Here is a 27,820-nt window from a genome sequence, read left to right on the forward strand (position 1 = left end):
AACACTGGTCAAGGAGAAAGAACTTAAATAAATATCAGTTCTTTGCCCCAAATGTTTATTTTTTAAACTTATTTTAGTAATACATATGGGAAGAGGAAATAGTTAATGTATTGATTTTCTCTGTGATAGATGAAGCCATGTAAAAGTAGGCAACTGGTCAACACAGTTTTATTTCAGTACTTAAAGTTTTAATCACATAAAAAACCAAACATTTCAAAAGTGCAAAATATTAGAAAGCTAATACTGCTGTTGTTTCCATGCAAATAATCTCTTTAACTGAGAAGCAATACTAATTTTGCAGCTAGAAATATGTACAAAATGATGTTTTACTAGAGTTTAAAAGTAGGCTTGGTGAAGAGATTGTACATGATACAAATGAAGCAGTGCAAATAATGTAAGACTAAAGTATTTCAATCAAGCTTATTACCTTGTGTAATTCAGCCATAATACCATAGGTGGATGGATGAGATATAAAGGTCTTTTATAGTTACCTACAGCTTGCCACCCCAAAAAAAGCATTTCTTAATATAGTGGTTTATCTAGCGCTCCAGGATTGTGCCGTCCATCTTTGGTTACAGCGACTCTCACTTGGTTGTCTTTTGGTTTACTCTTTAAAAAAAAGAGTACCTATTCTGCTAATGTGAGGAGTAAACATTTGCAGATAGTAACTTAATAAAAGCCTACCTTTTAATATATAGTGAATGCTAGTTAAAACTCAATAACTCTTACTCAATTTATGTGATAAAGAAAATAAAAGTAGTCCATGTATCTGAAACTTCTTTGTAGCTTATTCAGTATTATAGTCCATAAGCCGATGATGCTGACCAGGTTTGACTTCTACCCCACCTTTGCCTCTATACCTCCAAAATGACAGTATTAACCTTTTTCCTTTTCTGTTCAGAAAAGGATAAAAACCACTACTGTCTTAGGGATGGTATTAGGGAATATTTAATACTAGTGCTTTGGATGTCATGATATATTTACAAAAAAAAAAATTATAAAAAACAAAACATGGCTTGCCTTCCTCTGCCACTCAATAAATAAGGGCCTGTGAAAACCTGAGAGGAAACATAAAGGACTATCAAAAAGAAATGAAAATGGCAAATGCTGACTAATGGGGAAGAAAATACCTTAAAAAAATGCAGTGAGTAGATGCTTACAAAAATATTAGTCTATAGTCACACCTGTGTTCTTCAAGATAAATCTCACTTTGCATGTTCCAGACTCAACTTAGAGTGACTGCAGTGGCTGCTCCTCAAACCTATGTGCTCAGCTAACACTGTCTATGCCAAGAGTCTTATTTTTAAAATATTTTTTAAGTTTTGGTACCAGGGAGAGAAACCAGAGGCTCTTAACCACTGAGCTACATCCCCAATCCTTTTACTTTTTTATCTTAAGTCAGGATCTTGCTAAATTGCTTAGGGCCTCAATAAAGTTGCTAAGGCTGGCCTCAAACTTGCAATCCAGCTGCTTTGGCCTCCTAAGTCACTGAAATTATAGGTGTGTGCCACCACCCCCAACCAAGAGCCTTTTAAATAAGTATTCTGGGTTAGGATACTTAAGAATGCAGTGATGTTTACAAAATGTTTTTTAAAAGGACATCACAGTATCACTTTCAACCAAGTAGAAGTGGCAGATGACTTTAAATTCTGTTTCACCACGAAGGCACCACTAAAGATACTATTTATAACCTGAGCAGCCTGAAAATGCTATGTAATTTCAGGTTTGTCAGCTTTCATAACTTTACCCTCAATATAAGAATAGAAAAAAATATATGTATATAAGAATAGAAGCTGTCATTGTCAAATAACTAAATCAAACCTCATCTAGATTTCCTCAGTTTAAAGTATAGTACAAAAGAGCAAGTCTACAATATATATAACATCTTTGTTTTATAAAGATATACCTAGGGCTGGAGATGTATCTCAGTGGTAGATCTTTTGTCTAGCATGTGCAAGGCCCCAGGTTCAATCCCCAGTATCACAGAAATTAAAATAAAAAAATAAATATGTACCTAGTGTGAACTCAGTTGTCCACTTTAGACTTATAGCAGCTCAACTGGGTTATAAAAACAACACACAGCATTATAGATTCCTAGCAATAAGTTCATCTATTCAGTTGTTAAGAGAGTAAACAATACTCTTATTAAACAACATTCCAATCTTCCTTCATACAGTTCACACAGGAAGGAAATGCTGGTGGGAAAAAAAAAAAAATTACCCATCACCATATCCACTTAGAATTAGAATTAGACTTCAGGTGCCGAGAACACCAAGAGATGTAGAATCTCCAAAATGCCCTCTATATCTCAAGAATCTGCTTCTACACTGGAACATTTTCTAAAGACAGCAATAATTCCCCAGAAAAATATCTAGCAAACCCCACACAGACCATAGACCATCTCGTAATAAGGAATCAAGTGTGGCACCTATAAGCTATCATCAAAGAAGTAACTGATGCAAACAACCTCCAGCCATAAAGAAAGAATGGCAAGTATTTATATGTAGCCCACATAAAAAGTAACAGGGTCTTCCCTTTGCTTTTCCACTCACTTCCAAAAAGGAAGATTATCTTCCAAAGACCCCAGTGGTAAGTGGCAGGCAACATGCAGGAAATGATGCAGCTGAGAAGAAAATTGCAGCAACAAACAGGTGGGTTTTCTAGGGAAGGATCCCTCAATGTCCGTCTAGGGGAGAGAGTGGGAGAAGAGGTCATCATGCAGTCACAACCGGAAGGCAACCATAGAGGATGCCAAAGTACAATGTACAGGCTTTCTAGTTTCACAACTAAAACATTACTTTAAATTTCACGATGGGCTATCTGTAATTAAAATGATAACTGTTGCCATGTTGATACTTAGATGATCAGAACTAGTAAGATTCTAAGTTTAAGTAATAAAAGACAGCAGATCTCACTGGTCAAAATCTCAAGCAAAATAGATACACATTAATCCTCTTCTAAGTGGACTACTGTGCATTTTCTCCATGAATTTTACCTGGAGTTCCTCTAAACATGAAAATTAGCCTAGATCTTAGGGACAGGCAACAGAAAGGTATATTTATAAAGACCTTGAGGCTCCACATTTCCTTATAAAATGTTAATATGTAAGCATTATGCTGTATACATGACATTCAAAAACTTACATTAAGCAGTCAGATAGGTCATTTTTACTGTAAGGGCTGATCAAGGAAGATACCCTGGGTTTGGTAGATCTCTTTAAGGACCAGCAATACTGTATCTTCAGATTCCCTGTAAACAGAAAAAAATCTATACTGAGAAAAGATAGAATTAACATTTTGTGCTACACTGCCTTACATATATTATTTCATTTAATCCACATAACCATCTTTTTTTCTTATTTTTTTTTAGTTGTTGATAGACATTTATTTATATGCTGTGCTGAGAATTGAATGCAGTGCCTCACACATACTAGGCAAGCACTCTACCACTGAGCCACAACCCAGCTTCCCCACATAAACATCTTTCAAGTTCATTTTTTACTATTGCAAAAAAACAATGAGACTCAGAAGTGGCAATGGTTTGGAAGATGGTCTAGTATCGTGTTTAGAAATACAAAAAGCTAAGGTATAACTCAGTCAAAAAGCACTTGCCTAGCAGGCACAAAGCTCAGGGCTTAAGCCCCAGACTGCAGAACACACACAAAGCTATTAAATGACCAAGAACTATACCTTTCCACAAAGTTCACTCTTGAGACCATACTGAAGAGCCATCCAGTTTATCACCTTCACTTTATTACTTTTTTTAATTTTGGGGGTAGTAGGGATTGAGCCCAGGGGTGCTGTATCCCTGAGCTATACCCTCCAGTCCCTTTTATTTTTTGATTTTATGGCAGTGTCTTGCTAAGGCAGCCTCCTGAGTCATTGGAGGTATGTCCCACAGTGCCTGGCTTGTCACCCTTACTTTAAAAAAAAAAAAATTAGAGCAGTATTTTTTATTGGTGCATTATAGTCATTCATAATAGTGGGGTTTATTAGCAAATACCCAATTTTAAAACTTTACTCACTTTTTTGAAAATACAATACAATCATATGGTTCAATCATATGCAGGACAGGCAGGTACTGGGGGGAGGCTGCTGGGAGGCAGGCAAAGTAGCAGTCTGAAGCTCTCTTGTTCACAGTGGTTTTGGGAAAAGAGCTCCAGCTGGGGGTGTGTATAGCTCAGAGAGCAGCCAAGGGCTGGGAAGAGCCAACCAGCTCTCCATGGCCAACATAGGCAAGTGACAAGAAGCTGGAATCAAGGCAATTGGCTTAGGTACTGGGAAGCAAGAAAGTGGTTAATCTGAAGCAAGAAGAGTCTTCTGCTTCACCCTGGGTGAGTATGTGGCCTTTGATACATGGGAGCAGCACCTGGAGAAGATACCTGAGAGGAAGCTGTGTTCCAAGGATGACTGAGGAGAGGGGAAGATAGGAAAAGTGGAGGCTCTAAAGAACCCAAGAACCTGTGGAGGTGAGCACCTCGCAGGACATGGATCTGGACCAGTCAAGCGCTGCCATTATTAATTGTTATTTTGACTGTGTATGAATATGTGGTGTTTCCTGGGAAGAAATTCATTATATTCTCAAAGGAATACATAACTCAAAAAATGAAACACAAATACATAAGAATGTTTGACCCTTATATCCTTAAGGCAATTGTTCATGTTATCCTTTTTTGTTTGTTTTCTTTTGTAGTTCTGGGGATTGCAGCCAGGGCCTCATGCATGTTAGGCAAGTGCTCTATCACTGAATATATCCCTACATCTCCAACCTCTTTTTGGGGTTCATATACAGTCAAAATTACAAATAGAATTTTATTGGATTTATATATTATATAAATTAAATATAGACATTATTAAATATATAATATATAAAATAAATATATATTATAAAATTTTATTGGATTTATAGACTACCCTCATCCCTCCATAAACCCCATTCACAGATCCAATTTAAAAATGCTTACACCAACAAGAGGTAATAAGCTGTATCAGATATTAAAACTGTGCATAAACAGATCAAAAAGAATAGAAAGTTCAGAAATAGTCCCATTTATAAAAATTTAATAAAGTTAGAATCTCAAATCTATTATCGAGACAACTAGAAAGAAAAATGACCTGGGTCTATCCTCACACTACATTGGGATGAATGTGAAGTTAATCAAAGATTTGCTTGTAAAAAATGAAAACATTTGAATAAACTGCAATAAGGACTTTTTTTTTTTTTGGAAAGCAAGGTCTTTCTAAGTTATAACACAAATTCAAGAAGCCAAAAAGCAAAAATTAACAAATCTGACAACAAAAAATTAAAAATTTCTGCTTATCAGAACCAATCTAGAGAGGGCATGGTGGCACACGCCTATAATCCCAACAGCTCAGGAGGCTGAGGCAGGAGAATTTTGTGAGTTCAAAGCCACCTCACCTTTGCTGAGGCACTAAGGAACTCATTGAGACCCTGTCTCTAAATAAAATAGGGCTAGGGATGTGTCTCAGTGGTTAAAATGCCCCTGAATTCAATCTTTAAGTACCCCCCCCCCCAAAAAAAAAACTTATACACACACACACACACACACACAATGTCACAAGACAAACTGGGAAAATAGTATTTGCAACTCATATAGCAGACTAATCAATACCAAAAAAATCAACATTTCTATATAAAGGGAGTAAAAGGTACAGACAACTCCTAGAAAAGGAAACTTAAAAGGCCCTTAAATGTATGTCAATATGCTCAAAGCCAAGCATGGTGGTACATGATTGTAATCCTAGCAACTCAGGAAGCTAAGGCAGGAGGACCTCAAGGTCAAGGCAAACCTCAGCAACATAGTGAGGCCCTAAGCAACTTAGTGAGACCCTGTCTCAAAATTAACAATAAAGGGGCTGGGGTTGTGGCTCAGCAGTAGAGCACTTGCCTCTCACATGTGAGACCCTGGGTTCGATCCTCAGCACCACATAAAAATAAATAAACAAAATAAAGATATTGTGCCCATGTATAACTAAAATAATATTTTTTTAAAAAATTAACAATAAAAAGACTGGGGATATAGCTCAGTGGTAAAGTACACTGGGTTCAATTAGCAGTACCGAAAAAAAAAAAAAAAAAGCCCTAGATTATTAATGATAAAGGAATAATTTGAAACTCTATGTGCATAGTATAAAAAGTGAAAACTATAAAACACTGTTGACAGAAATTAAAGATGACCTAAAAAAAATGAGAGATACAATTTCACAGCTCAGAAGATCCCATATTAAAATGTCAATTCTCTATAGATAAAATGTTATCCAAAGTGACCTATAGACAAAAAGCAATCACAAGGTCCTAACAAATTTCTTAATAGAAATTAACAAGCTGGGGAGGTAGCTCCATAGTTCAAACAATGTTTGTCAAGCACACGTGAGGCCCTGGGTTCGATTCCAGCACGGAAAAAAAAAAAAAAGAAAACAAGCTGATTCTAAAACATATGGAAATGAAATGAACCTACAATAACCAAATAACTTTCACTTCAAAAAAAAAAAGCTAGAAAACTCATGCTACGTGATTTAAAGACCTATAAAGCCACAGTGATTAAGACTGTACTACTGACATAAAGAAATCAATGGCACAGAGTCCAGATGTGTGTGTGTGTATCAAATGACTTACAATGTAGTACCAAGGAAATTCTAAAGTTATTCCAACTAGATAAACTTTTCAACAATGGTGCTAGAACCAAAGACCTACATGAGAAACAATAAACCTGTATCCTTATTTTCCACCATATTCAAAAATTAACTTGATCAAAATGGATCACAGACCTAAACATAAGAGCTGAAACAATACAATAGTAGTACAGAGGAGAAATCTTAATGACTTTAGATTCAGCAGAGATTTCTTAAATATATCCAAAAGGCACAAGTGTCTGTCAATCATTTAGACTTAATCAGAATCAAAAACTTCCTTCTCTTTAAAGCACAATGACAGAAAAATAAGCCATATCTTAAAAAAAAAAAATCTGAGCCAGGCACAGTGGCACACATCCATAATCCCAGTGACTAGGGAGGCTGAGGCAAGAGGATCACAAGTTTGAGGCCAGCCTCAGCAACTTAGTGAGGCCCTAAGCAACTTAGCAAGACCCTGTCTCAAAACTTAAAAAATAAATATAAAGGGCTGGGGATGTAGCTCACTGGTTAAGTGCTCCTGGGTTAAACCCACAGGACCAAAAAAATTAAATAATTTTTTTTAAAAATATGAAAAGAACTGGTAACTAAAATAAGAACGAACTCTTGCAATTTTAAAAAGCACAAAATTTTTTAAATGGGCAAAAGATCTAAAGAAACATTTCATCAAAGACATATATTTCAAATAAACATATGAAAACACTCCAGAATAGCTAAGAAACTTTATCATCAAGAGTTGTGTGGGGGCTGGGGCTATGGCTCAGTGGTGGAGCGCTTGCCTAGCACATTTGAGGCACTGGGTTCGATCCTCAGCACCACATAAAAATAAATAAATAAAATAAAGGCAGTCTGTCCATCTACAACTGCAAAACAAATTAAAAAAAAAAAAAAAAAAAAGTTGTTCTGTGGTGGCACACACCTGTAATCCCAGCGGATGGGGAGGCAAAGGCAGGAGAATCACAAATTCAAAGCCACCTCAGCAGCTTAGCAAGGCCCTAAACAACTCAGTGAGACCCTATCTCTAAATATACAAAAAAGGTCTGGGGATGTGGCTAAGTGGTTTAGTGCCCCTGGGTTCAACCCCCAGTACCAAAAAAAGAAAGGAGTTTTAGAGGATATGGAGCAACTAGAACTCTGATGAGAATATCAACTACCATAACAATTCAGTTTGAAAGTTTCTTTTGAAAATACTCTTCCATATGACACCTAGCCATTCCACTCCCAGGTATTTACCCAAGAAAATTAAAAAATATGAGATAGACATGATGATATATGCCTACAATTCTAGTGACTTGAGAGGCTAAGGCAGGGTTTGAGATCAGCCTCAGTGACTTAGACTCTATCTTAAAATAAAAAGGACTAGGGGGGCTGGGATTGTGGCTCAGCGGTAGAACGCTCAGTAGAGCACCGGCGGGACCTGGGTTTGATCCTCAGCACCACATAAAAATAAAGGCATTGTGTTGTATCCATCTACACCTTAAAAAAATATATATTTAAAAAAAAAGGACTAGTGATGTAGCTCAGTGGTAATGCACTACTGGGTCCAATCCCAAGAAAGAAAGAAGGGAAGGAACCAGGAAGAAGGGAAGAAGGAAGGTCAGGAGGAAGGAAATGTCCATACCAAGTTTTTTATATAAATGCTCCTACCAGTTTTTTTTTTAATAGCCAAAAATTGGAAACAACCCAAATGTCCATTAACAGATGAAGAGATAAATTGTGGTCTATCAATATAATGAAACACTACTTAGCAATAAAAAGGAATAAATAAGCTGAATGTGGTCACACCCACCTATAACCCTAGTGATTTGGGAAGCTGCACATAGCAGGAGGATCCCAAATTGAGAGCCAGTTTCTGCAACTTAATGAGACCCTATCTCATTAAGATAAAAAATAAAAAGAATTGGAGATATAGCTCTGTGGCAAAGTGCCCCTAGGTTCAATCTCCAGTACCAAAAAACAAACAACAACAACAACAAAAACTATTTATCTACACATGAATCTCAAAAAAGCTATGCTAACATATATATAATATATATATATTGCATAATTTCAAATAAGTCACATGCAAATTAATCCACATGACAGAGACTAACGGTTCCCTGGAGAATGGGCAAAGAAGGGATTACAAAAGGGCATAAAGAAACCTTTTTTTTTTTTTTTTTTAACAAGTCCACATACATTCACACCCACATTATGTATGCATTAAATAGACTGATAGAAGAAACTTTAAGAAAAGTATGACAGTTGCACATGAGGGAACTCATTAACAAAGAACAAAATGAAAAAGAACTTTTCATTTTTTGTCTTTCTTTGGATTTCAAATCATATAAATATACTGTCCACTCAGAAATTTTAAAAGCCAGACTAGCAGAAATCATTCTTAAAGAGCATTATTTTAGCCCCATATAAGACTTCTTTTACTAAATTTCATTTTGATTTTATATCATGACTCCTGTCACATTTATCATATAAAAATATATTGATTACATCAGGCAATTATCCTTTATCAGAATTCCATAGAAAAATTCCTTTTAGATGGGCGAGGTGGCTCATGCCTGTAATCCCAGCAGCTCGAGAGGCTAAGGCAAGAGGATGGCAAGTTCAAAGCCAGCCTCAGCAACTTAGTAAGGCCTTGTCTTAAAAAAATAAAAATTAAAAGTGGGCTAGGGATGTGGCTCAGTGGTTAAGTGCCCCTGGGTTCAATCCCTGGTACCAAAAGGAAAAGAAAAATTCATTTTAGAAGAATAAAACTTGCAGGCTGGGGTTGTGGCTCAGTGGTATAGTGCTTGCCTAGCACATGTGAGGCCCTGGGTTCAATTCTCAGCATCACATATAAATAAATTAAATAAAGGTCTATTGACAACTAAAAAATTATTAAAAGAAAAAATTTTTTTAAAAAAACAATAAAGCTTGCATTTTTAAAAACACTTATCCATGACCCATCTTATTTTCCCAGCTTTTTTTTTTTTTTGCTAGGCAAGTGCTCTACTACTGAGCTACATTCCTAGCCCTTTTTATTTTTTGTGATAAAATTCCATTAAATTCCACAGGCTGGCTTTGAACTTATAGTTGATCTTCCTGCCTCAGCCTCCTGAGTAGCTGAGAATACAAGTGTGTACCATCACACCAAGCGAGATTTTTTCTTCAGTTTTTTCAGTGATTAAGTTGCATTGCGTTATACTATATGAAGTCAATAAGCAACATTAATTTGTTCTATAATCCACTCAGTAATTAATTACATTTAATAATGATTAATTCTGATCTAGCTACTGTAAATATTTCCAAATGGGTTTCTCCAAATACATTCAGCAACCGTACTATATTTGTTCCAATTCATTTTTATGCATCTAAATGGTCAAAAAAGATTTAATTTTAAGACCAAGCTACCTGAATTAATGATTGCTAGCATCATTAATTTCATGGTCTATGGAAACTGCAAAACAATATCACAAAGTGTTTCAATGAGATTTCCTGAAATGATATGACAATGCTATTTTGTAATTGTTTTAAGTGAGAAATCATTCTAATCCCAAATGTACACAGGCCTATCCTCCTTTTTCGACATCTGTCAAATATGTGTGAAACAATTAGACAAACAAAAAACAGAAACAAAAACAACACTCACCAGTAGCACAGATGGCTTTGTAGAGCAAATAAGTATTCATTAAAACTTTCAATAGGTTTCTCCTGTAGCACATAGTCAATGCGTTGGCCTCCATTCAGCTTTCCTACATTGATGGGAGGGACTTCTTCTTTAACTGCTGCAGAGGTCTCATCCGCATTAACATCTGGATATGAAAGAGCTATCATAAATACCAAAGAGCTTTCAAACCTCTAGGGTTGTCCTGTCCTTTCATATAAGCTACTCTCTATTCAGAGAGCAATTTTCCATATTCTTCCTCTCAATCTCCTTAAAATATTCTCCTCCAGTCACACAAATTTTGCCCAATCCCTTTTCTTTTGCTCATCACATCACATTAATGTACCTTCAACAGTTAAGTAACTTGCCTTAAGTTTATAACTAAATGCAAACAAGGATATTTCTCTTTAGAAAACTGAAAGCTAAGAGTAAAACTGAGTATCCTAACTCATTCCCAGCAATGAAATTGAAACTGACCCACAAATATGAATATTCCTCCAGTAAAAGCAAGGTACCAAAGTAGGCTCATAACATCATTTCCATAGTTTCAAATTGAGGAATGTCTTCAAGCCTAGTTAATAGCTTCTCTGGACATTTTCCCTTATATACAATGTTTTTCCAATTTGTGGCAATTAGTATAACAGAAAAGGTTAGCGGAGATGAAAGCCAATTAGGACTCAATAGTACACAATACAAAACAAAAGAAGGCCCTTGGAAAATAAGAACTCCACATCATGGAGTTTTCCCTTATTTGGCCTGATGCTGATAATCAATGTGTACAGTGTGACTGACCACTGGACTTCTCCAAACTTGATTCAGGTTCTGCTTCAGTTTCTTCTGCAGTTTCTGAAGCTTGTAAGGCAGGATATGGAGCTCTGGTGAAAGATTTCCAAGCCATCCGCAGTGAACCCAGCAAGTTGTTCTTAAGGTCCATACTCATCCTGGTCAAGCCCTCTCTCAATTCTGAAACGTTTATAAATAAAGAATGTTGAATGTTTTAAAAGACTTAGGTTATAACACAACAAAAAAGACTGAATGATGAATGAGGTCCATTTAGTTTGTGCTGGCTAGAGGTCTAGAATTATCAAGTTCTATACACAAACTTACCTAAGTGCATCCGCTTCCTGCCTTTATGATGTGGGATCAGCATTGGTTCAAATTCCATTCCTGGGACCACCATTGGTTCAATCCTATAAGCCACAGGATCAAACTACATAGGAAAAATAATAGCTATACTTATCTGTGCTAAATAAAGACAGTCTGAGAAGCTGTATCCTAGGCAAGTATAAGTTCAAGTGCTTGCCTAGCATGTGTGCAGCCCTATGTTCAATCCCTAGTACCACAAATAAATTTTTTAAAAATTTTTTTTGTAGTTTTAGATGGACAGAATTCCTTTACTTTATTTGTTTATTGTTATGTGGTGTTGAGGATTGAACCCAGTGCCTCACGCATGCTAGGCAAGCACTCTGCCACTGAGCTATAACCCCAGCCCACAAATAAATTTTTTAAAAAATTATAAGTTCACTTAATTTCTTAAAAAGGTACAGTTGTTCTGACCGACCACTTCCAGATTAATACTATTATAATAAATTCTCATTACTACACAATGGTATAGAAAAAAAACAAATCAATACAATACAAAGTCACATGTTCTTCATCAATAAGCCCTCAAGTTCAGGTAAAACTACAATAACTGTAGGATGCTTACAGGATGGTAAATATTGAAGAAACCTTTGCATGTTGGAAATTTATAATTGGGATCAATTCTTTTTAGTCCTCGAACAGTAAGGAACATTCCAATGGGAGATCCAAAGGCAAAGAATATTTCTGGTTTATAGATGAGCCGGGGATATTTTACAGACACCTGGAAAGAGCAAATAGAAGCATCTCTCACTAATAACAAAAATTACATCTGTTCCTACCAAACCAATAGAAGCAGTAAAAAAAAACAATCAAACAGAATTAGTATTGTTACCTGCCCAATGCCAATATCTAGATATTCATCATTTCTAGTATCATCAATACTACTGCAGAATTCAGATTCTTTGGAGATATTCACTGCTGAAGCTGACTGTGTGGTTTGTCTATTAATACCCTAAAGAACAGACAATTGTTAGGTAGAGCTACTTTACAGTAAAAATAATAAATGATTATACAGGTTTCTACTGGCTTGAAAGGATACTTGGGAACGTCTTTAAATGGTAGCCAATAATTCTAGGAAGAAGCCCTCAAAAAAAAAAAAAAAAAAGATAACACCACTAGCAACAGTAGTTGCCTTAATTATAATTTAACATCCCTGTGTGCTCTAAAATGATGGAGGATATAAAGTCCTTTGGACAGCAGCTGAAAATGTATGCACCTGTTATTAGAAAAAACAATAGCAAAGTATTGTGGCAAGAAATGTCAAGGATTGATAAGGAGTTCTATGACCTTCTGTGACAAGATGTCATACTGGTACAGAACATAATAAATACTGAACCAAGAATTGGGTCTTAAAAAAAGGAACTGAGCCATCTGCTAAAAATTTGGAAAAGAGTTAACTACTAAACTATGGAAAGAAATACAATGGCCAGAAAAAAACAATGTGGAACTGTTACAACAGAGATAATCTTTAAGAACATTATGTTAAATGAAACAGATCAATCACAAAAGGTCACATATTATATGATTCCTCTTATATGGAATATCTAAAATAAGCAAATCCAGAGAGACAGAAATAGATGAATGGTTGATAGAAGCTGGGACAGAAGGGAATAAGGAGTAACTGTAAATGGGTATGAGCTTTCTTCTAAAGGTGATGGAAATGTTCTGGAATTAGTGTTCATGACTACAAAACTCTTGTGAATATACTAAAAACTACTAAACCACACACTCTAAAATGGTGACGTTTATGATATGTGACATGAATTTTATCTCAATAAAGCTGGTTCTTCAGAAAGCAGGAGTAATCCTGGGGAGGTAAGACTCCCCAGGCTAATAACATTTTTAAGGCTCTGGATAAAGAAAATGTGTTTATTTTCAAAAAGAAGACCCAAAGATCAATTATCAAAAGTGCTTAGCTAAACCAGGCACTTTGGCATGTGCCTGTAATCCCAGGTACTGGTAAAGGCCAAGGTAGGAGGCTCACCAATCAAGACCAGCCTGGGCAATATAGTGAGACCCTGTCCTCAAAAAAAACAAAATCTGCCTAGCTAGCCAGGCATGTGGTGTGCCCCTATTGTCCCAGCTACTCAAGAGGCTTAGATTTGAGGCTCTCCCGAGCCCAGGAGTTTTAGGTCAGCCTGGGCAACATACCTGGACCCCATCTCAAAAAAAAGAAAAGAAAAGAAAAACTGTTTAGCTCCTCAGAGTAAATATCTCATAAAGCTTAAGGATACACCATAGATGTCAAAAGAACTGCTATGTTGGGCACATACCACTGAATTTTTTCTGGTCCTGAAATAGTTTAGTATCTTCTTTCTTGGTCCTAAGGGAATTCCCATTTCCTGAAGATCTTTGTCTGTACATAAAGCCTAGGCATAGAAAACCAAGTACTTTTTATTTCTAGGCAAAATAAAATCAATTAAATATCCTGTTCCCTGAGAGGGATAAGATCTAGGCACTTCGTTGTTCTTTGCTCTATACTGCTGTGGCTTTTTGTGGTACATCATCATTAATAACTTCAAGAAGGAAAGACTGTTTTATTCATAAAACAACCTAAAGAAGAATAGAAAGTGTAACTAAAATGTCAATGATAACAAGAGATAACATTTTGCTACTGTTAAAAAAACAATAATCTAGAGAAGCTGAATATCTACTGACTTCATGATAGAAAAACCCTCTTGATTTCCATGCTCAATTAGATGTCTCATTTCTGAGGATTATACTCCTACTAATGGACACAAGAAGTGAAAAAATATAGCCAACACAGAAGCATAACACAAAACAGAATCAATACCTCAACTTAACTGCCACTCATCTTATTAGGAAGGGCTTCCTTTGCCCTCTCAAGACTTAGTTAACTCATCTTATTATACATTCTGATATTACTGTGTACTTTTCCTTATTAGTTCCTACCATAATTGGAATTAATTATATGTGTCATTATTTAATGTGTCTTCCTAACTACATACATGATAAGGTCAGGAACCATATCGGTCTTATTACCATTCTACCTCTAGTACTTGGTATAGTATACTCATCATAGTAAACATTTACTAAATATCTATTAAGTAAATGAATGTCTATCACAAACTAGAAAAAAGCACAACCAAAGTGGGAAAAACAGAAACATAGAAAAGCAAATAGTAACACAGATCATGAAAGTGTAAAATAAAGTAATAGTTGCAAAAGTTAACGTTCAGTTAGAGGTTCATTCTTGCCCTCCTGTTTTCTCCAAGTTGTGCCAATGTTTGCTCCATTGCTAAATGAATATCAATGTGGCTCAACTGAAATTTGAACTTCTGTAGAGCAAAGACCACTTTATATGATAAAAAATAAACAATGCTAAAGCACATTTTAAAAAATATTTTTTAGTTGTACATGGACACAATACCTGTATTTTGTTTATTTTTATGAGGTGCTGGGATTGAACTCAATGCCTCACGCATGCTCGGCAAGCACTCTACCACTGAGCCACAATCCCAGCCCATAAAACATTTTTAATGATGCCGAAGTATTTATGACTAAAAGTATTTATGACTAAAAAGCAAGGGCAGACTCTTAGTAAATGTGATGATAAAAATACTGAAAATGGTTTGGCATAAAGTTTTTTTTTTTTTTAAAGAATTTTTTAATATTTATTTTTCAGTTTTTTTGGTGGACACAACATCTTTGTTTGTATGTGGTGTTAAGGATCGAACCCGGGCCGCATGCATGCCAGGCGAGCACACTACCACTTAAGCCACATCCCCAGCCCCGGCATAAAGTTTTAAAAGGTTATTTTTACCAGAGCTTCCTTATCTACTTTCTCCTTTTCAAAGACATTACAGAATTCAGAGAGTTGAAGTTTCTTCAAATCTTCTTCTAGTGTTGGTGCATCTCCTTGATCCACAGCAATATTTACTGAACCCTAAAAATTAAATCATAAAGCTTATATTATCAAAATTCATTGTTTCCTTAAACAATATTTTGTGATTTGAAATATTAAATTCCCATAGTAATGTATATTAACTTTAAATAGTTACTTATGCAAATATAAATGAAAACTAACCTCCAAGTTTTTGCAACTTCAGTAGAAAATATGTTTTTAAATGAATGAGGGAATGAACAATTAACAAGTATTACTGAGCTCTTATTAGGGAAACAGAGCTTAAGAAATAACACAGTCTAAGACAAGGCACTTGTCCTGGAAGAAGAACTCATGGTCCTCTAGGAGGAATTGGACACTTAGATAAAAGGAAAAAATACAAGATAGTATATATGAAGTACCAAATCAATGATATCAATAATACATGTTCATAGGAATTCATTTAATTAAAATATATGTTTAAACATAAGCACCCCCATTGCTTTCAAACAGAATTTCTATAAATCATATCAATTTGCATCTAATTCATTCTTCATTTTCTTTCATCCAAACTCCAATTAGCTCAATGATCCTATAATTCTATAAATAGATCAGTAGTGATTATTTATAAAAGACACCTATGATTATTTTAGAGTTCGGTAATTATTTGTAGATGCATATTACTATCTTGCTTCTATAACCCAAAAATGAAAGATAATTACCAGCCTGTTAAAATTAATGTAAATTTCAACATCATGTTATGATACTAAACTCAATTAAAAGCAAAAAATAAATCTAAAAATATAAAATGCTTTAATATTTTATACTACATTAAGAACCTAACTGAACATCTAAATTACCTTTTCACTGTCAATATCCCCCAAAGAATCTTTCTGATTTGTTAGGATATCAAACAATATAAGCGAACCTATAAGTAAAATAGAAGAAAGAAGGGACAATTTCTAAGCATTAGCACTAAATGGCTATCTTTTATACAAATTTAAAAAAGGCATGATCCAATTAATTATACATGTAAGCAAATCTACAAAGCAAGGGAATGTTTCCAAATTACCACCACCACCCTTTCAACCCTTCCAAATTCTTCATCATAGACCACTTTCAGACCTCTGAATTTGATAATGATAAAAGACACTGCATCATAAAAACAAGTATTCTCAAACTGTCATATTCCTCCCTGGTTACAAAGAATTCATTTGTTACCTAAACTATGACCAGCAATGGACACGCCCCCTTTGAAATCAGGGTTCCTCTGCAGAAAAAGTGTGTATATTCGATTCATTTCAGAAGCTACTGTGTCCACAATAGTCTGACAGTAGGTGGGGCTATTATAGAAGAAGACATCCAGAATTGTGTCATTGGTGAAATGCCTGAGGCGGTTAATGCTGGGCAGGGTTATTCGCTGTAGATCTCTGAAAAAAATAAAGTATATTTTATATTACATAGCCACTTCTAAGTAATTATCTAGCTTAGTCTTCAAAATTAGACTCAAGCGTTTAATGGTACAACAAACAACTACCAATTTTTTACTGTCAATTTTTTGTTGTTGTTGTTGTTGTTTTTGTTTTGTTACTGAAGATTGAACCCAAGGGCACTTAACCAATGAGCTACATCCCCAGCCTTTTTATTTTTTGAGACAGGGTCTCACCAAGTTGCTTAGAGTCTTGCTGAATTGCTGAGGCTGGCTTTGAACTTGAGATCTCCCTGCCTCAGTCTCGGGAGACACCAGGATTACAAGCAAGTGCTGCCACACCCCGCAAAACTACCACCAATTTTATAGGAAAAGCAGAGGAAGGAGAAATATGCTTAATGAAGCCAATAACAGATAACCAGCAAAATTCATAGTGTAAGAAACCCTAAAAGTTTCTTCAAAATATAAATAGCAAGAAAACAATGGATAGAGGTAATCAAGAGATTAAGAGAGACTTAAACTTATCATCTAATTACAATATATGGGGCTGGGGATGTGGCTCAAGTGGTAGTGCGCTTGCCTGGCATGCGTGCGGCCCGGGTTTGATCCTCAGCACCACATACAAACAAAGATGTTTTGTCTGCCGAAAACTAAAAAATAAATATTAAAAAAAATAAAAATAATTACAATATATGGGCCTTATTTGGGTATCAGTTCAAAATACATGTGGGTGCATATTTACGTGTGTGTGTACATATAGAAATTATATGCATTAGACAACTGGAAATTCGAACATTGATTAGATATTTGATGATATTAAAACTACTTTTAGGGGTAAAATTGGTGTTATGCTTAAATTTTTTTAAAGTCCTTTAAAATGTACAAACTGAAATTTTTTTTTAAATATTTTTTTAAGTTGTTGATGGACCTTTATTTTATGTATTTGTATGTGGTGCTGAGAATCAAACCCAGTACCTCACACATGCTAGGCAAGCGCGCTACCACTGAGCCACAATCCCAACCCAAACTGAAATATTTAGTGATGAAATGATAGGACATCTAAGATTTTATTCAAAAATAATATGGTGTGCTAGAGTTGTGGCTCAGTGGTAAAGCGATTGCCTAGCACATGTGAAGCCCTGTGTTCGATCCTCAGCACCATATATAAATAAAATAAAGTTATTATGTTCACCTACAACTAAAAAAAAAAAAACAATAATAATATGTTGGAGAGAGGCAAGAAGACAGAGCAGAAGCAGCCAAGAATTTAAGCTTGTTGGGGCTAGGTAACTGGTATATGAAGATTCATAATAGACACTATTTTTGTACATAAATTCTCTTTAATAAAAAGCTTATTAAAAATATATGAGAGGGGCTGGGGTTGTGGCTCAGTGGTAGAGAGCTTGCCTAGCATGTTCAGGGCCCCAGGTTTGATCCTCAGCACCACATAAATAAATAAATAAATAGGTAGATAGATAGATAGATAGATGTATTGTGTCCACTACAACTAAAAAACAAATATTGGGGGGGAAAAAAAAGAAAAGATATAACACTTTTCCTAGAATTCTCAGGATTAAGTTTTCTTTCCCCCCAAGTTAGGATTTATAGAACCCAAGGCCTCACCCCCCCTGCTAAATGCTCTACTACTAAGCTATATCACCAGTTTGCCAGCATTGGTTTTTAACCCCTGAATGACAAAAGAAACAGTGCCCTCCCTCAATGAAGAATTTTTAAAAACAGAAAAAGGAAAGAATACCAGATGCCAAAGGCAAACAAAATTTATATTTAGCAAAGGAAGACTAAAGCTAACATAGTCTAAATCAAATTTCAGTTAAAGCTTTTTCAAAATTCTCTGACAGACTCCTCAAATAATGAACAAGGCTATGTGCCCTTTATAACTTCCTAATGCTAGGTCAAATGTTAAAGAATATGGACTTCATAACTAGTAAGAGCAACATCACGGTGGAGTATGTGGAACATGGAACATATTCGAATCATAGAGTATTAAAAGAACCCAGGCACAGAATCAGAAAAGCCATTTCTAAAACCAGTGTGAAAACAATGCTATTTCCTTTACCTTAGTAAAGCCCCTTCTAGTTTTATTCTAGAGCTATATTATGAACATACTTCTTTCTGGAGAGCACTCAGCCAAAGATCCTCAGTATAAGGCAACCTTCTCTGTTACCACCATAAAATTTACAATCAAAACTAAAGGTCTTAAGCTTTAAAAAAGCTATCACTAAGGGTTGGTTAGGGTTGTGGCCCAGCAATAGAACTTTCACCAAGCACGTGTGAGGCCCTGGATTCAATCCTCAGCACCACATAAAAATAAGTAAAATAAAGGTCCAAATACAACTAAAAACTATTTAAAAAAGAAATACAACTAAAAACTATTTAAAAAAGAAAAAAGCTATTACTTAAAAACACTTTACTAATTATACCTCAAATTATAAATGCTAATAATTTAATTTAGGGAGAGTTCTTCCCTTTTCCCCAAATTTGGACCACTATTCAAATATCACCACAAAAGTAGCAACAAAATTTTGTACATCTTGGGGAATAGTTGGCTTTTGACATGTGAAAACTGAAATGCTAATAAATGATAGAAAGAAAGTAACATTTGGCTTTAATGCTTTAAAAAAAAATGAAGCTTTTAAGAGTAAATCAGACATGTTGGCTCACACCAGTAGTCTCAGCAGTTTGGGAGGCTGAGGCATGAAGTTTGCAAGTTCAAAGCCAACCTCAGCAACTTAGCAAGTCACTAAGCAACTTGTCAAGACCCTGTCTCAAAAAAAAAAAATAGTAAAAACAACAGAATCAGTAAAACACACTGAAGAAATACATAGCTCTGTACTTCTAACCAGGGCTAATTACAACAAAGAACTGATGAGCATTTCATAAATTCTCTCTACAGTCAGCCGTAACAGAAATATCTTTATGATGATCAGAAAACATTACAATCATAGTTAATTTAACAATTCAAGGATATGAGGTTATTACTCACACATCCACACCAGTAGAATGTAATGGACTGTGCCAGTTGACTGGAAGAAACTCTACCCTTCCAATCTGTTGATTTTCCTGAGCTTTTTTAAAATGTGTCTGTAGTAAGTTCAAGGAAACACTGCGAAAATCATTAACTAGAAAAGAAAATCAATTTATGCATTAACAGTGGAGCGATTAATACATCGGCTCAGAACGCAACAGATCATGTAGAAATACACCACTTAACTATATTTGCTTAGAATATAAAAATACTAAAGTAATACTCAGGAAAATTAAGAGTGTATATAAAAATATTACCTTTATATAAAACTTGCTTTTACCATACAAAATATTTCATCAAAAGAAAAACTAACTTCAAAACTTCTTTGTCATTGGAACTATTAAAAAATATTTCAATATTTTTTAAAAATCACATTGACTGTATGTCAACCAATTTTACAGTCAGGTTCCCATCCTAACTTTTCTGGTTCTTTTTTTCCCATGCACTTTTTTTTTTCTTTTTCTTTTTTTAAAAATGTTAACAAACTTTATTTTATTCATCTATGAGGAGCTCAGAACTGAACCCAGTGCCTCACACATGCTAGGCAAGCACTTTACTACTGAGCCACAACCCCAGCCCTCCCCCAGGTTTATTGAGGGATAGGAAAAGGGAAAAGGGGACACTTTCAAGGGAGAGTGTAAGTCTTCCCAGGGAGAAGAAGGACCTCTTTTTGGTTCTTACCAATACCTTAGATTTTAAAAATATGTAAAATGAATTTTGAATAGCATTGATTTTAAGAACCATTAGCCAATAGAATAAAACTGGAACAGACTCTGGCTACTACCAAGTTTTAGAGGATATTGCCTTTTAAAATCAAGTTATATTAATGACTTAAATCTTCCAACTATAATATCAAGAGGTTTAACAAAATATGAATTAAAAAATGAGTAGGGCTTGTTATTCTTTTAAACTTCATCATTTTTATGGCTCCCTTAAAATTTGCACTGGTTAGAAATAGGAGCAATACACCATAATTTTTTTTTTTTTTTAAACAGGGATTAAGAGTTTGTTCACTCAAGAACTGCTAGTTAAGAGTATAAACTATTAGCCTCAGGAATTTATTAGCACTTTAGGTCTAGGCTAGGAAGCTTTACTGTCTTGTTGCCTGTCTTTAGCTCTCTAAATCTTATTATGTAGCTAAGACAACAGACCAAAGCTTTCTCTCAGCTGACAGTAGCAGTTCCTTTAATTAGGATCTAACCGTACATGCTTTGCAAACCTACCACACTGTACAATGCTTCGAAAGCGGAGATCACAAGCTGGTCCAATCCCATGGACTACAAAAACCAAGTGATCTATTTGTAAAGGTTCCCCTATAAATAAAATTAAAAAGAAAAAAATTATTCTATATAATTATGTATTCTAAATCAAATATCCACAGTGAACAAGTTAAAATAATAATTTAAAATACACAAAATAGCCTTATATTTTAACCACTTACTAAAAGTATGCAGATTTTACTTTGTTTCTCTTTTTATCTCGAAGTCTGTGAAAAATGTTTCTAGGTTTTTACGACGCTTTAAGTGCAAACTTACAGAAAACTGAAAAACTAGTATAGAAATTCCCATGAATTTTTACAGATTCAACTTTTTAAATAATTGCCACATTTTTTATTATTCTTTTTATGCAAGTGTGCACACACATATTTTTCTGAACCATTTGGGAGCAAGTTGCATATGTCATCATGTATACTTAATTAAAGCTTTAATATGTGTGTTTCCTAAGACTATCCTCTTGCATAACCACAGTACAGTTACCAAATTCAGGCAATTTAGCATTGATAGAATACTTATACCTAATCAATTTTTATCAATTGTACCACTGTTTGATCTCGTTTTGTTTGCTTGTAATACTAAGGATTGAACCCAGGGCCTCAAGTGTGCTCTGTAAGCACTCTACCACTGAGCTACATCCCCAGCCCTCTTTTTATTTTTTGGTACTAGGGATCGAACCCAGGGGTGCTTAACCACTGAGCCACATCCCCAGCTCAGTGGATGAGACAGGGTCTAGTTTAGTTGCTGAGGGCTTCACTAAGTTGCTGAGGCTGGCTTTGAACTCATGATTCTCCTGCCTCAAATCGCTGGGATTACAGGCATGCACCACTGTGTCCGGCTCCTGTATTATATCTTTAAAGCCTGAAATTTTAAACTCAGCTGGGCACCCTGGCAAATGCCTATAATCCCAGCTAATCAGGAGGCTGAGCAAGGAGGATCGCCAAGTTCAGCCTGAGCAATTTAGCAAGATCATGTCTCAAAAAATAAAAAGGGCCTAGGGCTACAGCCCAGGGGTAGAGTGGCCCTGGGTTCCATTCCCAGTATCAGAGGATAGGAAAAATAAAAATAAATTTAAACTCATCTTTTAAAAATTATAGTCAATCTAAGAAACAAATCCTTTCTTCTGCAATATAAACTTTTTTTTGGTGGCACTGGGGACTGAACCAGGAGAGTTCTACCTCTGAGATCCATCACCAACCCTTGTTTTTTTAATTTTTATTTTGAGATAGGGTCTCAATGAGTTGCCCAGGCAAGCCTAGAACTTGTGATCATCCTGCCTTGGGCTCCCAAGTATCTGCAATCACAGGCGTGCACCACCACACCCAGCTATAAAAGGTATTTTATAATCCAGTTAAGTATAGTTAAACCAATCATAACAAAAGTGACACTAGAGAACAAAAGATAATCATTAAGTTCTTTCTAAAAAAAAAAAAAAAAAAGGTTTTCCTTAGCTGAAAAATCTTTAAGGAACCGGCCATGGTGGTACATGCCTATAATCCCAGCAGCTAGGGAGTCCGAGGCAGGACAATCACAAGTTCAAAGCCACCGTCAGCAACTTAGAAAGGCCCTAAGCAACTTAATGAGACCCTGTCTCAAAATAAAAAATAAAAAGGGATGGGGATGGGCTTGTGACTCAGTGGTAGAGTGCTTGCCTAGCATGTGTGAGGCACTGGGTTCGATTCTCAGCACTGCATATAAATAAAGTAAAGGTCCTTGGACAACAAAAAGAAAAAAAATTTTCAAAAAAAAAAGAGGCTGGGAATGTGGTTCAGTGATTAAGCACCCCTGGGTTTAATCCCCTGTACCCACCCCCTCAAAAAAAACTTCAAGATAGGAATAGCCAGTAATAAATTTCTAGTTTAGCAGGTGAAATAACCAGTTCACCTATATTTAATGCTACCGAATTATACCCATTGCACATATGTCCTCAGCAACTTTAAGTTTTATATCTCTTAGCATATGAAGAGATGCTAACCTTATCTCAGAATAAGCCCATATGATTAAAGATCATTTTAAGCCTTGACATAATCCAAATCCATAGAAAAAAGGTCACACTTTAAAAAATAAATATATAAGAAAAAAATTATTAACAAATATTACCACAATGAATGTCAACAGAGATGTTTTCAACTCCTCTTTTCACTGTTCTTGGTCGACCCTGTTCAGTGGGTGTTGAACCCCACTCATCAGACCCTGCAATTGGCTGGTAATGTACCATGAGCTTAAACAGAAAAAGATCACAGCAGTATAGTCTTCATTATAGACATCTCTATATTATACTGAAGAGTAGTAACCTATCTTTAAATACATATAGTCAAATCTCCACTGGGGTTTTGATATGCAACTTCTACAACTTGAAATAAAAATCCTCAAAATATATGGACTAAAATATACACATGAAAGATATGCTCACATAGTGTGTCAGTGATTTTCTTAATCCGTACTGACATAATTTTGCTTAAGAAAACTCTTTTGTATAAGCTGAGAGGGGTAAATAACAGTAATGGCTCTAAGTTTCATAATGATAAGTTCAATATAAAATCTGCCAAAGGTTATCCTATGTAGAGTCCATAAAAAAAAGAAGCCAATTAAGTTTTCCTTAGTAATGTAATTAATCCTTAATCTCAACATCAGAGAAATGCTTTAATTCACTTTACCTTTGGATTGTGTAATATAATAATTTCTCTGTTTGGAGATTCCAGTTTCTTTTTCCATTCATCCAGAGTTACAGCAAGCCTGTATGTTTCCTTAAAAGAACACATTAATTCATTAGACTTCTCTAATAGCTTTTTTATTAAAACTAATTACAAGAATACTACACGATTAACTGGTTTCAATAAGAAGAGCATTCTCCAATTTATCAAATTTAGTTTAAGATTGTTTTAAAATTAGAATAGTATAGGACAAAGAAAAAAAATCATTCCTGTCACCTAGACGACACAATCACTATTCACCATTTTATATACTTCTATCAGCAACAGCAATGTTCTACTCCAGTTTAAAGAAAACAAATATCAATTTTCAGAGAAAGAAAAAGAAAAAGAAATCGATCCTGCAGTCATAGCTGAAATATTATAAATGATTACCTTTAGGGAACTTTTTTACATTTTAATTGGGGAATACTAAAGTCTCCATGTTATTTTAAATTCTGAAGTTAAAACTACTTTATCCTGAAACTAACTTGTGAAAATAAATGCTATGAAATATGATGCAGAACCAAACATTCTCTGGAAATTTCACAAAGTAAGTTACAAGAGGAAGAAAAGATAATTAAATGAGAAAAGAAAAAAATGAAGAAAATGGTAAGTAAAAAAGGCTAAAAGCAAACCTCTAAAACTTGGCTGAAGCTTTCTGAGTAGGGAACATATTTATTGTCTTTGTCTCCCTTGTAAAACCAAGTACATCGTCTCACTTCTGATGCAAGTTCATCCCAGTACACAGCATATCTCATCCTCTCCCCCAAATGAACATCATATCTGCCCCCATCAGTGGGGACAACTCTCCCATTACAATCTTTTCCTATTAAAAGTCAGAAAACAAAAAGAATTTGAAAGGGGAAAAGAAATACATGTTTCACAATATATTTCCCAAAATATAATTACAAGTTATATTCTAATATTATGAAACACATGGAATAGTTTCTACTTGGCTAAACATTAAAAAGAAAGAAAGAGGGGCTGGGGATGTGGCTCAGTGGTAGAGTGCTCGCCTAGTATGGGTGAGGCACTGGGTTCAATCCCCAGCACCACATAAAAATAAATGAATAAAAATAAAGACATTATGTCCACCTATAACTAAAAAAAATTAAAAGAAAGAAAAGAAATTTAATACACATCTTTTTCCTAGTTTTAATGAAACATGAAAAAAATACTAGGCAGTTTTGCTTTTGTTTCTAAGGAAAGATAATAATACCTCTTTAAAAAGGAGTTTAGGGGTTCAGGGTGTAGCTCAGTGGTAGAGTGATTGCCTAACATGTGTGAGGCCCTGGATTCAATCTCGAGTACCCAAAACCAAAAAGCATCTTTTTTCCGAATTTTTGGTTTAAGGAACTAAAAATGCAACTTAATGTCAATCATGATGACATAGTGTAACTAGCACCATTCCTGTATCATAAAATAAGAAAAAAACAACACATTAGAAAGTTCATTCTTCTGAAATTCTTCTACCCTACCTTGATTAACCAAAACTGAAACACAAGTTAGAATATAAAAATATTACTGGGGGCTGAGGTTGTGACTCAGTGGTAGAGCATTTGTCTCACATGTGTGAAGCACTGGGTTCAATTCTCAGCACTACATATAAATAAATTAATAAAATAAAAGTCAATCAACAACTAAAAAAAATATTTTAAAAAACATATTACTAGGCCAGGTGTGGTAGCACAAGCCTGTAATCTCAGCAGCTCAGGAGGCTGAGACAGGAGGATCATGAGTTCAAGACAGCCTCAGCAATGCGGAGGCATTAAGCAATTAACTCAGTGAGATCCTGAGTCTAAATAAAATATGGCTGAGGATGTAGTCTAAAGAGTTCAATCCCCAGTTTAAAAAAAATTACTGGATAACTATGCATAAATTATAATAGGAATTGTTTTCAAGATACAGAGCAAGTTTTTTAATATTATAAATTATTAGCTGGGCACTAATATGGAACTCTGATATAAAATTCTACTTAACTGGGGCTGGAGGTATAGCTCAGTGATAAAGCACTTGTTTAATTAATGGGAAAAAGCTAAAATGTACTTTTAATAGTGCTTTATAAAAGTTATTACATTATAGTTAGAGATGAGTCTATATTATAAGCCATCATTATCATCCTACCAGAGCCATATGCTTCTTCCAGTTGTTGTGAATCTTCAGAGTTGAAAGGAATCCATGTCTCCTTGGAATCTATTATTTTACAATAAAACCAATGTGGAGAAACTGGTTCATACAAACTGCCAGCATCCATGTCTATCAGCTCAAAGGAACTACATGAGTTTGGTGATGGGGAAGGATCTGACTGAGACAAATGCTCCTGGTGTGATTCCACTGATGACATTTCGCCCTCTAAAAGACAAGATAAAAACTATCAGGAAATCATTTTTCCTCTATTAACAATGTAATTGCTAAAGCTGTGCACATGCATACACACACACACACAGGTCACTTTAAGAAGTCACTTCTGGGGGTGAGGACAAATAACCTAAAGAGGCTACCTAATTTAGAATAAAAATAACAAAGGGAAAACTCTTTAAATGTTTATATTACATCAGCTATTTTGCACTGAGCTCCCAATGCTCTCTTAACTGCATGGCTTACAAGTTATAAAATAAACCCTAAAACACAAGAAAAAAATGGTCAAAACCGATTGCAACAAAATATCTTACCCCAATTTCCAGTTTAAACCTAGTGCCAAAGGCAGCAAATGTATACAACCATTTCTAATAACACCCAGGTTTTAGGCTCTGGGCCATTATCACTACGCATTTACTTTACTGGAATCTTAAAATACAGAAAATAAAACAATTCACTTAAGAATCAATCACTGTGATTAATCCTCGAAGCGCGCTTACTTAATTAGGGGCTGTGACACAAACTCAAACACAAACCTTGCCAGGGGTCACTATGTGCACGCGCACACCCACTCACAGCTTACAAGTCGCAGGTGAAAAGTAACAGTGGGACCTCAAAAGCCTCCCCTCAATCTGGCCGATGTGTTTCTCTTTCTTTCTCTCTCTCTCTCTCACACACACACACACACACACACACACACACAAAATGAGGCGAAGACTGCAGACATCAAAAGTATGCTCCTGCGTGAGAAAGCAGCTCAGCACGGGGCATAGCGGAATGGCAAACACCTGGCCTGAGTGAAGGCCCTCCGGGCTTTCGGCCCCACTGCCCTTTTTCCTAGCACAAACTTACCTCAGCCACCTCGTCCGGTCCCTTCTTCCCCGGACCCAGGCCTTCTGTCGCCCAGTTTCAAGGCTTCAGAATTCGGGGTCCTAATTTCTGCCTCCTTCCTCCAGCCTGGCAGACAAAAACACCCACCCGCGGACACGAGAATTTTCCAGTTCCCTAGGGCGCAGTCAATACGCTGGGCCCCGGCCACTTCCCGGGAGCCGAGGCTACCCCTCCCCATCCGGCAGGTCCTTCCAGTAGCCGGATCCTAGCCTGAAGCTACCCGACCTCCTCCGCCCCCGGTTTCGCCATTCCGCAGGGTCTCCAGCCCACCTCCCAGCCGCCGGCCCCCAAACGCGGAGGCGGACTCACCTGGCAGTTCCACCGCCTCTCACGCTTTGCTGCCTTCGCTGAGGGGGACACGACATGTCCCCGCAGCGGCCTTTCCCTGGAGCCCGGGCGAGGCGGGGCGGGGCAGGGCGGAGCCTGCAGCCCCGCCGGGCTCGAGCCGAGCCCAGAGCTCCACCGCTCTCCCAGCGGGCGAGTAGCGGGCCAGGCTGCCAGGAGTCAAGGTGAGGTGGCTGTGAGCGCCACGCCCAAGCCACTAGTGGGGCAAGGAGGGTCGCAGGGGATCTAGGAGGAAGTGTCGCGAGAGGTGGAGGGGATCGCGCGAGACGTGGCTCCTCTTGCAGGCAGGCGTCGGGGCGCGGAGCTCGCTAGGTAGGCGTTCTGCGAGCCGGTGTGCGGTACTCCGAACCCGAGGCCCGAGGCCTTTGAGAGGAAATAAAGGATAACAGTTTTAAAGCAGAATTGAGTTTCAGCACAAGAAATGTTCAAGATCAACCAGTGCAACCTCTCACTTAACAAATGAGTAAACAGGCTTCCTGACTCCAGAGGTACTCTGGCTAACCCATC

At 36.2% G+C, this 27,820-nt stretch overlaps 1 protein-coding gene across 6 annotated transcripts; it reads right to left on the minus strand.

Moving 5' to 3' along the window:
- Window positions 1-151: 151 nt before the first annotated feature.
- Window positions 152-27,535, minus strand: Ddhd2 (DDHD domain containing 2). 6 transcript variants are annotated; one of them, XM_046463851.2, is made up of 19 exons: window positions 27,278-27,522; window positions 26,930-27,034; window positions 25,844-26,071; window positions 24,355-24,545; window positions 23,684-23,773; window positions 23,127-23,247; window positions 20,976-21,065; window positions 19,711-19,846; window positions 16,499-16,707; window positions 16,138-16,205; window positions 15,218-15,340; window positions 13,707-13,802; window positions 12,266-12,385; window positions 11,999-12,154; window positions 11,398-11,500; window positions 11,083-11,253; window positions 10,276-10,438; window positions 3,144-3,249; window positions 152-2,686 (listed from the first exon to the last, which is right to left on the minus strand). In XM_046463851.2, exons 3-18 carry the CDS (start codon window positions 26,061-26,063, stop codon window positions 3,168-3,170), a joined length of 2,139 nt encoding a protein of 712 aa, XP_046319807.1. In that variant the 5' UTR covers window positions 26,064-26,071; window positions 26,930-27,034; window positions 27,278-27,522; the 3' UTR covers window positions 152-2,686; window positions 3,144-3,167. The 6 variants fall into 6 exon arrangements, with proteins under 6 accessions (XP_046319807.1, XP_046319809.1, XP_046319808.1 ...); XM_046463853.2 differs by having other exon boundaries at window positions 25,844-26,090; XM_046463852.2 differs by lacking the exon at window positions 26,930-27,034.
- Between the last annotated feature and the right edge of the window lie 285 nt (window positions 27,536-27,820).

This window comes from Marmota monax, unplaced genomic scaffold (genome assembly GCF_021218885.2).
Source record: "Marmota monax isolate L192 unplaced genomic scaffold, Marmota_monax_Labrador192_F-V1.1 WCK01_AAM20220418_F8-fsc00224, whole genome shotgun sequence".
Lineage (NCBI taxonomy): Eukaryota > Metazoa > Chordata > Mammalia > Rodentia > Sciuridae > Marmota > Marmota monax.